This window comes from Neolamprologus multifasciatus, chromosome 1 (assembly GCF_963576455.1).
Source record: "Neolamprologus multifasciatus chromosome 1, fNeoMul1.2, whole genome shotgun sequence".
Classification (NCBI taxonomy): Eukaryota; Metazoa; Chordata; class Actinopteri; order Cichliformes; family Cichlidae; genus Neolamprologus; species Neolamprologus multifasciatus.
Window position 1 is genome coordinate 699,000 of NC_140439.1, and position 13,833 is coordinate 712,832.

The 13,833-nt window shown below is 39.7% G+C and overlaps 1 protein-coding gene across 2 annotated transcripts in view; it reads left to right on the plus strand.

Annotated features, from left to right (window-relative positions):
• samd4a (sterile alpha motif domain containing 4A) overlaps positions 1-13,833 on the plus strand; it is a 62,968-nt gene that overhangs the window by 24,183 nt on the left and 24,952 nt on the right. For both annotated transcript variants that reach the window (XM_085166077.1, XM_085166067.1), the window contains exon 3: positions 9,328-9,903. In XM_085166077.1, the coding sequence (XP_085022203.1) occupies positions 9,328-9,903 (576 nt within the window). The remainder of the gene's footprint in view (positions 1-9,327; positions 9,904-13,833) is intronic.

Here is a 13,833-nt window from a genome sequence, read left to right on the forward strand (position 1 = left end):
CACTTGTGAGTGAGTGGGGCCAGCTTTGCTCACAGATGCAAAGAGAGAGTGTGGGTGGGGTTGGTCTGATGAGTGGAACAGAAAAATCTGAAGAGTCATTCATTTTTGATAGATTAGAATACTGATGGTGATCTACCAAACCATTAAGTAATTCACACACAGCAGTTCTCCTGCTGTTGAAAACATTGTATTAATTTTTAGAATAAAGATTGATAGTGCACTCGGCTTCAAAACTTGAAAGGACGTATAGTAATGGTGCAATGGATCACGGTTGATCCGTAATCCGAACCGATCCCACTCCACGGTTCGGCACGCACGTGATCTGAAGATTCAAAAAAGAAGGGAAAAAAAAGTATGTGTATGGTGCGCGTGGTGGGTCTGTCAAGCAATAGTTATGGCCAGCGCTAGCGGTCCAAGTGGAAGAGCAGAGGAGTTTGTGGTATTTAAGCAGGCCTTTGCTGCCCAATCCGACCGGGCTAAAGCTATTACAAAAGCTATTGGGGTGTGTAGCTGCAGACGGGAGGCCGTATTCCATTGTGCAAAACAAGGGGTTTAAACTATGATGAACGTGCTTGAGCCACACTATGATATCCCGTTCGCGTCCACTTTAGTGGCAAGATTGTTCCAAGCATGTATGAGCAGGAAAAGATTTAAGTTGTGGCTGAACTGTCCCAGGCATCTTCTGTTGCCCTAACTACTACAAATGGGTGGACCTCCAGGGCAACGGAAAGCTATGTGACCGTCACAGCTCATTATATCACAGCAGAGTGCGATATAATGAGCGGTATGTATTATTGTAGGGTCTACCTTACAATATAAAGCGCCTTGAGGCGACTGTTGTTGTGATTTGGCGCTTTATAAATAAAATTGAATTGAATTGAGTGGTAGATACAAAGACTGTACTGCCCTATATTGTACCATAATTTTTTTTTTTAATAATTGCGTGGAATGAGTCTTGAGTTGAATGTTTTTAACAGGCAAAAAATACTTCAATAAGTAAATGTTAAATTTTTGTCTTTTTTTCCTTTTTTTTGCTGATCCAAAAATTTATCCGATCCGTGACTTAAAACCGTGATCCAATCCGAACCGTGAGATTTTTGATCCGTTGCACCACTAACGTATAGGTGGCCGGTATAGGAGAATATGGAAAAGAAAGAGCACTGGCTTACCTACATTTATTACATGACAAAAAGACCAACACACTAGGGCTGGGCGATATGGCCTAAAATATATATCACGATATAATTTGAAGCATGTGCGGTAACGATATATATCACGATAAATTCTTTTCTTCTGTATAACGTATTTTCCACACTATAAGGCACACTTAAAATCCTTTAATTTTCTCAAAAATTAAGAGTGTGCCTTATGTATGAATTCTGGTTGTGCTTACTGACCTCGAACCGATTTTGGCGTGCAGAAATCTGTAAAAAAATGTTTTAGTACAACTTTGGTAAGCCGCTCTGCTTGCTTGATGGATTGTCAGAGCATTACGGCTGCAGTAGTGAAAAGCTTCGGAGTAATCTGGGTCCAAAATTCTTTCATCTTTAATTAAGTCATCAGCGTTGCTGCTTTATCGGGTGTAATAATTAAGTTTTACATCCATGCATCCATGAAAACAGAATTTATTAAATTTAATGGAGTTAGAAGTAAACAGGAAGTTAGCTCGCTAGTTTCCACCTAAACATTTCATACCATGTTCTGACTGAGAGATTTTTGAAACTAATTAAATCGTACAGCTCTGCTACCACTTCCAACATAAATAAAGACAGAAAACTAAACAGCAGTGGCGTTTGTAGGGTTACTGAAGTTCGACTACCTGGTATATAATGTTGTGCTACGTGATTGCTAGCAACACAGCTATTTTAGCATAACATTAGCACAGTGAAGCTGGAGGATGAACGCCAACTTTTTTTCCACTCGATAAAAGTTAACTTGAGGGATTCTGGTGGTTAGGGACAAATGCAATCGCATAGCAGGATGCTATACACGGGCCAAACTTCAGTCAGGAGAACAGAGTTTATTCAACCACAATACAAGGTTAGTTATTAATATACTGCAACAACATGGGAACAGAGCAGCTGCGAGAGAATTCAACATTAATGAATCAATGTTACGGAAGTGGAGGAAGCGCAGTTTTTGGCTTTCCCCATATTTCAAAAGTGCTTCATCTCTTTGCTATGACTGTCGCCTGCCATAATTTGCAGATGATAATGGTTGTAGCCGCTGCAATGCTTTCGACCAAAACAGGCGCAGCTTGATGACATCATCAACATGCGCTGTCGCGATAGAGCGATATAGTCAAAATCTCTATCGTTGGCCAAATTTATATCGTTTCTATCGTATATTGTTTATATCGCCCACCCCTACAACACACCCTCATCAGACTGTAATTTCATCAAATGGCAGTCTCAATATAAGAAGGATTCAAACACGGTGTTTGCCACCACATTTTCTCCTTTATCTAAAGAAATTGAGGAAAAGGTGGATTTATGTGCTACATACAGAACACTCTGAAGTTTTGAATGTGAAGTTGTTTTTTTTGTTATAGGTGCTTCTTTTTGTGATATTTCATAAAACATTTATTTCACTTTAAAGAGCTTTTATTTGTTCTGTGTATATTTTTCTATGTTCCTGTTTCTAGTAGTTTTGATATGCTGCTGGTTGTTACTATTTTGTTAAATTATGATGGTGATTATGCCCTCTGGCAGTGGAGTCTCACCTGGGTTTTATGTTTTGATTGTCGTTTGTCTTAAACTACACTGATGTTGGCTTATTGCGGAAACATGTCTGTCTTTTAGCCTTTTTTTGTAATTGAAGTCTTTATTTGTTTTTAACATATAACCAAACAAAATAACAACAAAAAACAAACAAAACAAAAAAAAAGACTGCTTTCAATTCACCTTTGCATTTTGGGTATATTTTTAATAGTTACTAACATTCAGTACTCAATAAAAAGGGACAATAAAATCAAATTCTTAAATTATTCCATTACTGAGTGCCTAAACAAACATACAACACAGCAAGCATAAAATTTAACAAAAGATAATTGCCCTGACAAAATAAAATCCATCAATCTCAGCCAAAAACACATGCCCATGATTTGTCAGAACCCTCCATATTATCATTAATCTTAGCCAAGAATTTTTCATATGAAATCATTTTCAGCATATTTTCTTCTCACCTATTATATTCTGGAGGAACCCCTACCTTTATAACCACAAAATCATATTTTGAAACCCCAGGTAACACAGGCCGATCCCCTAATAAGCACAGTCTTGGTGACAAGGGTATTGTCAAACCAATCCACCTTTCTATTTTGTCCAATACTTTTTGCCAAAAGGGATAAACTTTCCCACATTTCCAAATAGCATGCATAAATGTCCCTGGATCTGAGCTACATTTCCAGCATATATTATTGGGACTGATTCCCCATTCTATAAAGTTTAAAGGAGTTAAGTACCATCTGTGTATTAATTTGTACTGAGTAAATTTACCCCTGGCCTCTCTCATATATTTATTGGAGAATGACAAAATTCTACACCAATCTTCTTTAGAAATTACACAACTCAAATCTCTCTACCATATAATCCTCAAGTTTTCACATATCCCTTTTTTTAGATTGTTAAACAGTTTGTAGAAAACAGCTGCTCTATGTGCTGTTCTGGACAATTATAAAAATTCCACCACCGTATTTGTGCTTTGAGTAAATTTTCCTTTGGTAATACAATCTCTTATTTGTAAATATTTCCAAAAATTATTTTCTCTTATCAAACCATATTTTTGTGTTAATTCAGCGAATGACATAAACGCTCCCCCTGAGTAAAGATCACTTATCCTGTGTATGCCTTTGACAAGCCATTCCTTCCAGTACACTGTTTTTTTTCCTAATTTGTACAGCATTGTTGTGAGGTATAAGGTTGTCTTAAATGAGATGCTCCACACATCTTGTGCACCTCTACCCAGACAGCCTTAGAATGCCTGAGCACTGGGCTATCATGAAAGTCTTGTCCATTAATAGCTGAGCCCTGTGAGAGAACATCCAAGGGTGTAAAAGGGCTCACTAGTTCCTGTTCAATTTTAATCCAGCTCAGCTCAGAGTCTGATCCTGTCCAGTGTTTGCCCAGTCTTGACATTTCAAATGCTAAATTATACAACTTCACATTTGGAAGGGCCATTCCCCCAGTGTTTTTAGAAGCCCACATTTACTTTATATTCACTCTTGGCTTCTTGTTATTCCACAAAAAATCTTTAATTAGCTTCTCAAATTGACTAAATATGTGTAAAGGAATTCCTACAGGTAACATCATGGAAACATAATTGAACTGCGGGGCCACCATCATTTTAATCACATTAATTTTACCCCATAATGTAAGATTCAATTTACCCCATTTATCCAGATTTGTTTTTATCTTTAGGAGGAGAGGTTCCATATTTGAAAGCATAATATCCTCTAATTTTGGGTTTAATATTCCTAAATACTTCATACCTGGAGGTAAATACATTACTCCATTCAATTTTAAGTATCTAGAATGACATGATGCTGATAGTGGCATGCCTTCTGATTTGTACCAGTTTATCTTATAACCTGACAACCTTGAAAATGACTCAACTCATGTGAGTAGCACTGGTAGAGATTCCATGGGATCCGTTAATACTGCTAAGATGTCATTAGCATATAGAAATAACTTGTGCTCCATACCCCCTGCGTGAGCGTGAACACCTCTGATATCCCTGTTAGCTTGAATAGCTAAGGACAGTGGTTGCAGAAATATTGTGAAGAGCAGCGGGGACAAAGAACACCCCTGCTGGGTCACCAATCCATTTCTCAAAACTGCTGCCCTTGGACTTGAATATACAGTTTGACCCAGTTACAAAATCACAGGCCCAAACCCAAACTTTGCATGGGTTGGCATAAGGAAGCCCCATTCTACCCGGCCAAAAGCCTTCTCGGCATCAAGAGAGAAGGCCACAACCGGGGCTAGACTAGATTTGCTTTTGTGCATGAGATGAAGAAGTGATGATATCTGGTAATATTTGATCTAAGCGGAAGGCCAAACCCTTTGTCAAAATTTTGCAATCGACTCCTAAAAGGCTTACTGGCCGGTAATTTGCTGGGTCTGATATATCCCTATCCTTGTTAGGAATAAGGGAGATTAGTGCATCATTAAATGTACTCAGTAAGGAGCCTATTTCTAGTGCCTCAAGATAAACTTTATGCAAGATTGGAGCTAAAATATCAATATATTTCTTATAATACTCAATCAGGAAGCCCTCCACGCTTGGCGATTTCCCATTTTTCATTGATGAGATTGCAGCTCTCACCTCTTCTTCATTTATAGGCGCATCCAGTCTTGTTTTTTGTTCATTAGAAAGAGTAGATAATTGTGGACCTGAAAAAAATGTCTTCACCTCCTCCTCATTAAGTGCACCAGCAGAAGTATACAAATCTTGATAAAATGATTTGAAAATTAAATTTATTTATTTTGATGAGATTTATTTCACTTGGCTGTCTTTCTTAACTTAAATAATATATCTATGATATATTGCTGCTTCAGTTGCCTTGCTAATAGTCTACCATTCTTTTTGCCACCTTCATAAAATTTTGGTTTAAGCCTAAATACGGCATATTTCACCTTTTTGTTATAAGTGTCATTCAGCTGGTATTTTAATTTACAGATAGTCTGGTATTTATCATTTGAGTATTGTCTTGCTAAATCCTTCTCCATTTCATGTATTTCTTTATCTAAAGTTTTTTCCCGTTCTAAATCACTTTTCTTAACTTTTGTCGCATATGCAATTATCTTTCCTCTTATGTATGCTTTAGACGCTTCCCAAACTGTGGCTACTTTATGTGTGGAACCCATATTGATTTTGAAGAAAAATTTTAAGATCTTTTGTTAATTCCTCACTAAAACATTTGTTTTGCAACAACATCGTGTTATGCCTCCAGCGACCCCTTTTTGTTCTATCCGTGTTTAAATCAATTTGCAACTCTACCGTGGCGTGATCACTAATGGCAATGGCACCAATCTCACAATCTACAACTGAATCTACCAAAGATTTTGATATTAAGGCAAAATCTATCCTTGAATACATTTTATGACAATTGGAATCCTTGAACTAGGATTAACTAACCTCCAAATGTCTACTAGGCAAAGATCCTCCGTCAGCAATTGAATAGCCTGGGGGAAGGACACTCCCTGTGCACTTTACAACACAACACAAATATATACATAGGCACTCAATATTACAAAACCCATCTGGTCCCATCAAACTAGCTGTCTTAAAAAAGACAAACCTGAACAAAGCAAACACCCTTTGCATAACAACCCAGAACAACATTGCTAAGCAACCCCTCACTCCCATTCTACCCAACCGTAACTAACTTTAACTTGAGTCACTAAACTTTCCTTGGTCCGTGAGACACGTTAACTGTCCGACAGCAGCACAGCCGCCACAGCCCCGTTCTACCCATTGTTTATTTGTTACCTTAGTCTTTTTTTAAATTCACATACATTTCTCCAATTTGTTACATTATGCCCTGCACTCCTAAGTCGACTGCTGCAGAAATTTCTCAGCCTCCTTTCAGTCTTTGAATGTTTTCTTTTGTCACGTAAAAATAAGTGTTGCTGGATACACCAGCATATGCTTCACTTGTAGCTCTCAGAGACGCTTCTTCACCGGGTTGAATGCTTTCCTCTTCTCCTCCAGCTCTCTTGTAACATCTTCAAAGAAGGAAAGCTTGGCGCCTTGCCAGTCGATTCCACGCTTCTCTCTGGCCACCCGTAGTACTTTCTCCGTGGCAGATGAACGTAGAAAGCGGACATGTATGGCCCTGGGAGGCTCGTTAGATTCCGGCATTGGTACAGGGGAACAATGCGCACGTTCAATTTCAAATTCACTTCCAGAAAGCTCAAGTGCTTTGGCCAGAATCTGTTACATTTTTATTCCCTTTCCCGGGTTCCTCCGCGCCTCCTTTAAGTCTAATAATCTGTACATTGAAAACCGTAGTAGGAGAAACAAGGTCCTCCACTCGTGACCACAACACCTCCAACCTTTTCTCAGATTTGTCCACTGTTGCCTCAGTAAGCACGCTGGCATCTTCCATGTCTAATATACGTTGTTCCGCCTCTCCTAACCTCAATTTTATCTCTTCCACTGAATCTTTTAGTTCTTTAGTCGCTTCTTTAATAGTGGTGACATATTTTGCTACAACTTGAAGAGTAGCATTCATTTTCTTAATTTTGTCCTTTTAGCTCTCGCTCCCCGTACCTTCCTCCGCTGCTGCTGGAGAGGCGGCATCAGATGCAGGTGTGTTTTCGGGCGGCTCCGGAACGAGGCTAATGCTAGCTTGCTTCTTCCTCGTGGTAGCTCCTTTGGAAAAAGTTTGCTTTGTTATTACCTGCCTTTTTTTCAAAGGCTGTAATCCTTGAAAAACTTCAAAGTCGACAAGGGGCGTCCACTTTATGACTACAACTGAAGTGTACGTTTCCAAATTCAGAACATTAATCAACAGGCTTTAGGAGCAGCCATCTTCCTCGGTGGTCCCACGTGACTAATGTCTTTTAGCCTTTTAATAGATATAGGGACAGTTGTTTTGTTTTTTTTGTTGTTGTTGTTTTTTTTCTTTCAGAGATTTTGTTTTATTCTATTTGTTTTCTATTGTAGAAACCTCCCTTAAGGTATTATTGTGTTTCTGTGGCGACTACAGGTCACTGAGGGGTTGCAGAGGTGGGATTTCCTCTCAGTCAAGCAATTGATTGCAGGATTGGAAAGTCTAAAGAACTTTTGACCATTGTGTTGGGAGAAATTTTTGCCACCTACAGAACTCTGTTAATTTGAGTTTGGCAACAGAGCACAGATTTAGTTTTCAGAACAAATCTTAGATGAAAAGATGTCTGTCCAAATTAAAGGTATAAACTGAACAGTTGTCTCTCATGCATATTTGCCTGTTCAGGCACAAAGGACGTGGTGTTTAAGAGTTCGTTGCTGTTACTGTTAACTTGAAATGTGAAGGTGCCGACGTTAACAGTGACCTTATATTTGGTGTCTCTTTTTTGGATGGTCTGCCTTAAATCCTACTAAATGTCTCATTATCAGGTAAAAATGAAAGGTTATAGATTATGAGAGACTTTTTATAAACCTGCTCTCTAAATAACAACAAGGAAGTCTAAAAGCAAACTATATTGTCAAAATACATACCAGCCTGGAGTAAATGTGTGTATTCACCTGGTCATCTTTCATTAGGAGATTGTGGCGTGGGTGTGGTCTCTGGCCGGCTGCAGAGGGGGGTGGCGCAGTGAGCTCCTGGGGCGGTGCAGAGGCGGGGTGAACAGGTGTGCTGGGATGTGAATGTGATTGTGACTCTTTATATGTTCACAGTGACAGTTGGAGAAAGGAGAGTGGACGTTATAGCGGAGCGGGAGTGTCTGTGTCCCATTGCAAACCACAGTATTTTTACTGTTCAAATAAAGAACTGCTGTCACCACGTCTGTGTCTTGTGCGTGTGTAAAGGATCCAACATCACAGAGATGTAAACATGAGCCTTGTTTAGGGGGCTTCAGGGTTTACGGGTCTTCCATCTGCCCAGTCAGAGCTGCATCTGTCCACTTGACAGGGCAGAGAGAGCTGTACATCACCACAGTAAGACCTTGGGATGTCTTTGAACAGGAGGATAAGCTGCTGGATTTTTTTTCTTCTTCTGTTTTTTTCCCCCCAGCTCATGTGTGGGATTTCAAAGTAAGACATGTTTTGTTAAGAATTACTACTGTGGACAGATCATACAGACGTGTCTCACAAGCCGGAAGTGAAGCCGGTCTTCTTAGTGCCTCGTGTCTCTATTTGTGTGGCTGTCAGAGTTGTTGCCCTGACCTGTTTGTATCTATAGCCCTGGTCCAAGATGATAGGAATGGACCTCTTATGGCCTACTGACTGGGACAACAATAGAGCTCCATGACCTCCACGTTATGTCCAAAGCTGTATGGCCTCCGTTAGCAATCTACAGACCTGGGTGTTTTTAGAAGGAACAAAATAGAACGATGATGGTGCAGGGTCTGACATCATCTTGGTGTCTTCTATTTTCAGTCATACATGTGTTCACTAATTCATCTGTCTATCTATAAATTACATTCCCCTCTGCTGCTCCTTTAGATATCATAAAATAAATCTTACTTTAAGCACTGTTCAAACTGGTGAATTTTTCATTTCTATTCCATATATATATATATATATATATATATATATATATATTATTTTATTTTATTTATATATATATTATTTTATTTATTTTAAATTTTAAATTTTATCCTTCATTTTGTCCTGCAGGTATAATTAGCCAATGGCAGACTGAGCCCAAGGAACGTGTCATCTCCCTCGTCCTTACCCATCTTCCGCTGCTCAAACCGGGAAACGTTGAAGCTAAGGGAGAATACATGCGCTTGCTGCCTCGCATCCTGGCCCACACGATCGAGCACGGCCATCACCTGGAGGAGTCTCGGCAGCTCCTTTCCTACGCCCTCATCCACCCCGCCACCTCCCCTGAAGACCGCGCTGCTCTGGCACTCTGGCTCAACCACCTGGAGGAGAGAGAGAGAGACTCATTGGAAAGGCCTCCTCCTGCCGGGCCTCACCATCACCACCAGTCTACACCTCCTTCGACCCTGACCTCATCTGGATCTTGCTCTTCTACCAACACCTCTTCATCAGGCATTCCCTACTTGCATCACCACCAACGTTATGGCTCAGATGACCGCCTCAATGGGTGGCAGAGCTCCAGGGATTCAGGAATAGGTGGAGGCTGGCATCAGCATGGCTGCGAAAACGGACACCTCCCTCTCTACCCATCATCCTCTGTGCCTGCAACCATCAATACTGTTGGAATTGGCGGAGGCAGTAACGCGAGTAAGTGAAAACCTGTCCTGTCTTTCCTCTGTTTCTTTCATAGGAGCCACAGACTGGGCCATTTAATGATGTAATAAATATTGTAATACAGTGGGTTACATTTCTGCAACATCCTGTAAAATCTTTGCTAATTTCATATTTCAACTGATAACTTATTATTCATTTCCTTGTAATCTGTCAGGTAATTATTAAAATTATAGATGTTCATATTAAATACAGCAATAGTTTAAAATTATGAGATCAGCTTATATTCCTATGAGCCAAACGCTCAGGTTTGAAGCTTGTCTAAACCCTCTATTTAAATCAGAGCCTGACAGTTTTATTGAGAAAAGGGCCCATATATGGTCAATGTGAGCATCCACTTTTTCTCTGAAGACAGAAGCCCCACCCACCTGTTGTCCAAACCACTTGTTTGCTAGGAGTACCCAGTCACAAGAGAGTTGGTTTAAAAAGATGGGGAAGGGATCTAAAATTGCTTTCTTTTTCAGAGTTGATGAACCGAGTAGTTTCATAAGGGCCCACTAAAGAAATCGCACAAAAAGCACAAAAGCATCTATAACAAGGCACAAAAAAGGCAGTCCACATTTAAAAACAGTGTTTTTAAATACTTGTTTCATTATAAATAATTTAAACAAATGTATAAGAAACACTCTACACTGAACGTAAACAAGTACTGAGCAAATAGTCACAGCAGTTAATACACCCTGACCAGACCGAGTACACTCTGAAGAACCCACACAGCAACTACAGAGGCTGAGTGTTGGCTGGAAGACAACACACAGGGAGGGCTGGGCCGTTGGAATTGAACATAACTATGGTCAGAGCAGGATATTTCCAGACAAGAATGCAAGACCTCTGTTTTTTTTTTTCTTTTTTCTTTTCTTTTTTTTCCTGGGAGATGAAAGAAACAGCTGAAGGTTTATAAATAAAGGCACATTTAAAGCTCTGCTTGCTGCTCCAAGAAAGATCCTCTTGTATGTTAGACTGCTAACAGCTTGGGTCCCAAACAAGATCATAGGATTTCACAACTGATAAAACTAGAGTTACCCCAGCTACCAGTACAGGATTGATGGCGACAGAGAGCATAGGTATATTTTCTTGTGTGTGTTTGTTTTTTTTTAAATATAAATGTAAAACTAATAGAAGCATTGGACACACTCAAAGCAAATTGGTATTTATGTGTTGGCATTTAGAGTTATAGAATGATCACGGGGAGGTGGTTCTGGCATCAGAAAAAGTCAGTGTTTGGCTTAGGTATTTAATTTGAGTTATTAAAAATTATTTTTACATTGTTGGTCAATATCTGGTTATGTCTTCATCTGGTCACATTAAGGGCTATAGGAGTATAATGGTCCAATCACATCAACCTGTGTTCTACTGAGAGAACACCCTGATGACACCCCACCCATACTCTAAGCTTTAGTCCAAACCACAGCAGCACATACCACCCATCCTTTCCCTTGTAAGGCAGCCTTTGTGGCAGACTGTATTTAGGGAAAATGGTTAATATTTAGGGACTGGAACTTGAAATGTTAGCTGGGCACCTATTTTAAACGGAGCCCATGAAGTCCTATACATAGCGCCAACAGTAAGAGCACCACATATAGGAGGAGGAGAGAGAGCCTGGACTATCGGTGGCAGTTTACCCTGCCAGACTGGCGACACAAAAAAGCTGTTTGCTCTTCTCCACCTTTTCATTCTCTTCATCCACTTCAGCAGTCTCAGGAAAATGTGTGATCCTAGAACTGTTTTGAGATGAAAGTATTGCTATTTTAGTAGTAATGGTAACCTTGGTTTGACCCCGTAAGTGTAGACTTCACTTACTAAGATGAAGAAATGAAGAGGAAAGGCTTTTCAAGCAAATGGATATCTTGGTCGATGGATTTACTTAAGTTATTTACACAGTGGAAAAATATTTCCTCAGGTCATTGAACAGGCATTGTTTAGTATGTTGCTTGGAGGTTGAAACTTCAGATATTAAATCTAAATAACTACTTATGTCACAGATGAGCTGTAGTTTATAGTGAGCTGGAAATTCTGATTTTGAGCACTCTAATAATACAAAATGATTATGATTAATGTAAGCCCTAAAGAGGCATGTTGTGTGCTACTATTTTTTATTTTTTTATTTTTTTTAGCCAACTATGGAATTTTTGAGGGCTCTATATGGAGGATAAATTTACACACTGAGAATGTACACTTGCATAAAATCCCAGGCAGAAAATGCAGTGCATGTATTAAACAGGCACAACATCATTTGAGACGCAGCACAAAGGGGAGATAAACCTGAGAGTTGTATGTATTTTCTGTTTTGCAAATGCAGCCGCATTCTTCTAATAGCACAAAAAACTCTTCATTTTACTTTAATGTCTGAACTACTTTGTGTTTGGTCGCTTATTTCTTTGTTGTAACAATGCTTCTTGGCAATAATTGGTGTCATATTTGTAAGGAAAATGCATTTGGCGATTGAGTGGAGTACATGGGTTGTGCCAATGGAAAAACTTGCCAAATCTTCTCTGCCACTGCCAAACAGCTTATTCAGCTATTGACTGTTGGTTTGAGATTCTGGAATCCCAGGTGCTGATAAACAGGTGTCCAATTAGTCCCTGATAAGCAGCACCTGTGAGCTTCGACCTTGCTACAGTGGAAAATTGGTGTCTGCTCCAGGCATGCCAAATTTGACTGATCTGGATAGGGTGTGTGCCATAGGGGAACTTCAAGCTGATGTTCTGTAAAACAAAGATGCAGCACAATTTGAAGTGAGAGCTAGTACAGTCTCCCAATTGAAGTTCCATATAACAGGAAATGTTGGAGACAGGCTGCAAATTGGGCGTCCCAAGAAGATGGCAGTCATCTACAGATTTGCAGTTAGGATGATATGGCCGATGGGTCTCCACCCAGACAATCCAGAACAGACTACACACAGCCCGTCTCATAGGGTGGTCAGGAGGCCTGCTATGACAGCCAGCCTGCGGAAGGATCATTATTGGGGTGGCTGTAGCTCAGGAGGTAGAGCAGGTCACCTACTGATTGGAAGGTTGGTGGTTTGATCCCTGGATCCTCTAGTCAGCATGCCAAGTATCCTTGGGCAAGAGACTAACCCCAAGTTTCTCTCTGATTCATCCATCAGAGTGTGAATGTGTGTGAATGTCGTTAGAAAAGCACTCAGTTTAGAGTCAGTGCTTGTGAGATTGGGTGTGTGTGGCATGTTGTATAGAACGCTTTGAGTACTCCCAAGAGTAGAAAAGCGGTCAATCAGTCCATCTGTCACTGTCGGACCCATTAGCGCTGATGTCGGTAACATGTGCACCTTAACATGTCAAGGAATATTATTTTCATCTATGAGTACAAATTCTGCCTAAGACAATTGGAACTAAGAAGCAAAGCTTAGAAAAGAAGCTGTTGCTCAGCATGAGGAGGAGGTGCCATGGGGTTGTGGCTGCCTAGGGTCAATAGCACAATAAACAGTTTAACAGTGGCAGACTTAACAATTATCTGCATTAACTGTTCAGGATCTGCAGCTATTTTTATACACAGTCCCCCATTTTTAGAAGCTAAGACATAATTGGGCAATTGACTGACCGAGGAGTTTCATGTTGTTGGTCTTTTATTTGGTAGCTATTTACTGGAACTCTCAATATGAGGTCTAAAGAGATGTTGATGCAAGTGAAGGAGGCCATTAATAGGCTAAAAAACCGAAATAAACCAATCAGAGACAGCAAAAAGTTTGAGTTGCCCAATCAGTAATCTGATACATTGATTAAAAAAAAAGAATGCACACATAAACATTTAAAATGTTAGTTTGCCTTATTAATTTGAGGCACTGTGTACAAAAATAGCTGTAATTCCTAAACAGTTCATTAATTGTTTTTTTTAATTTATTTAAAAAACAAACAAAGAACAAAACAAACAAACCCTTGGATCCAACCT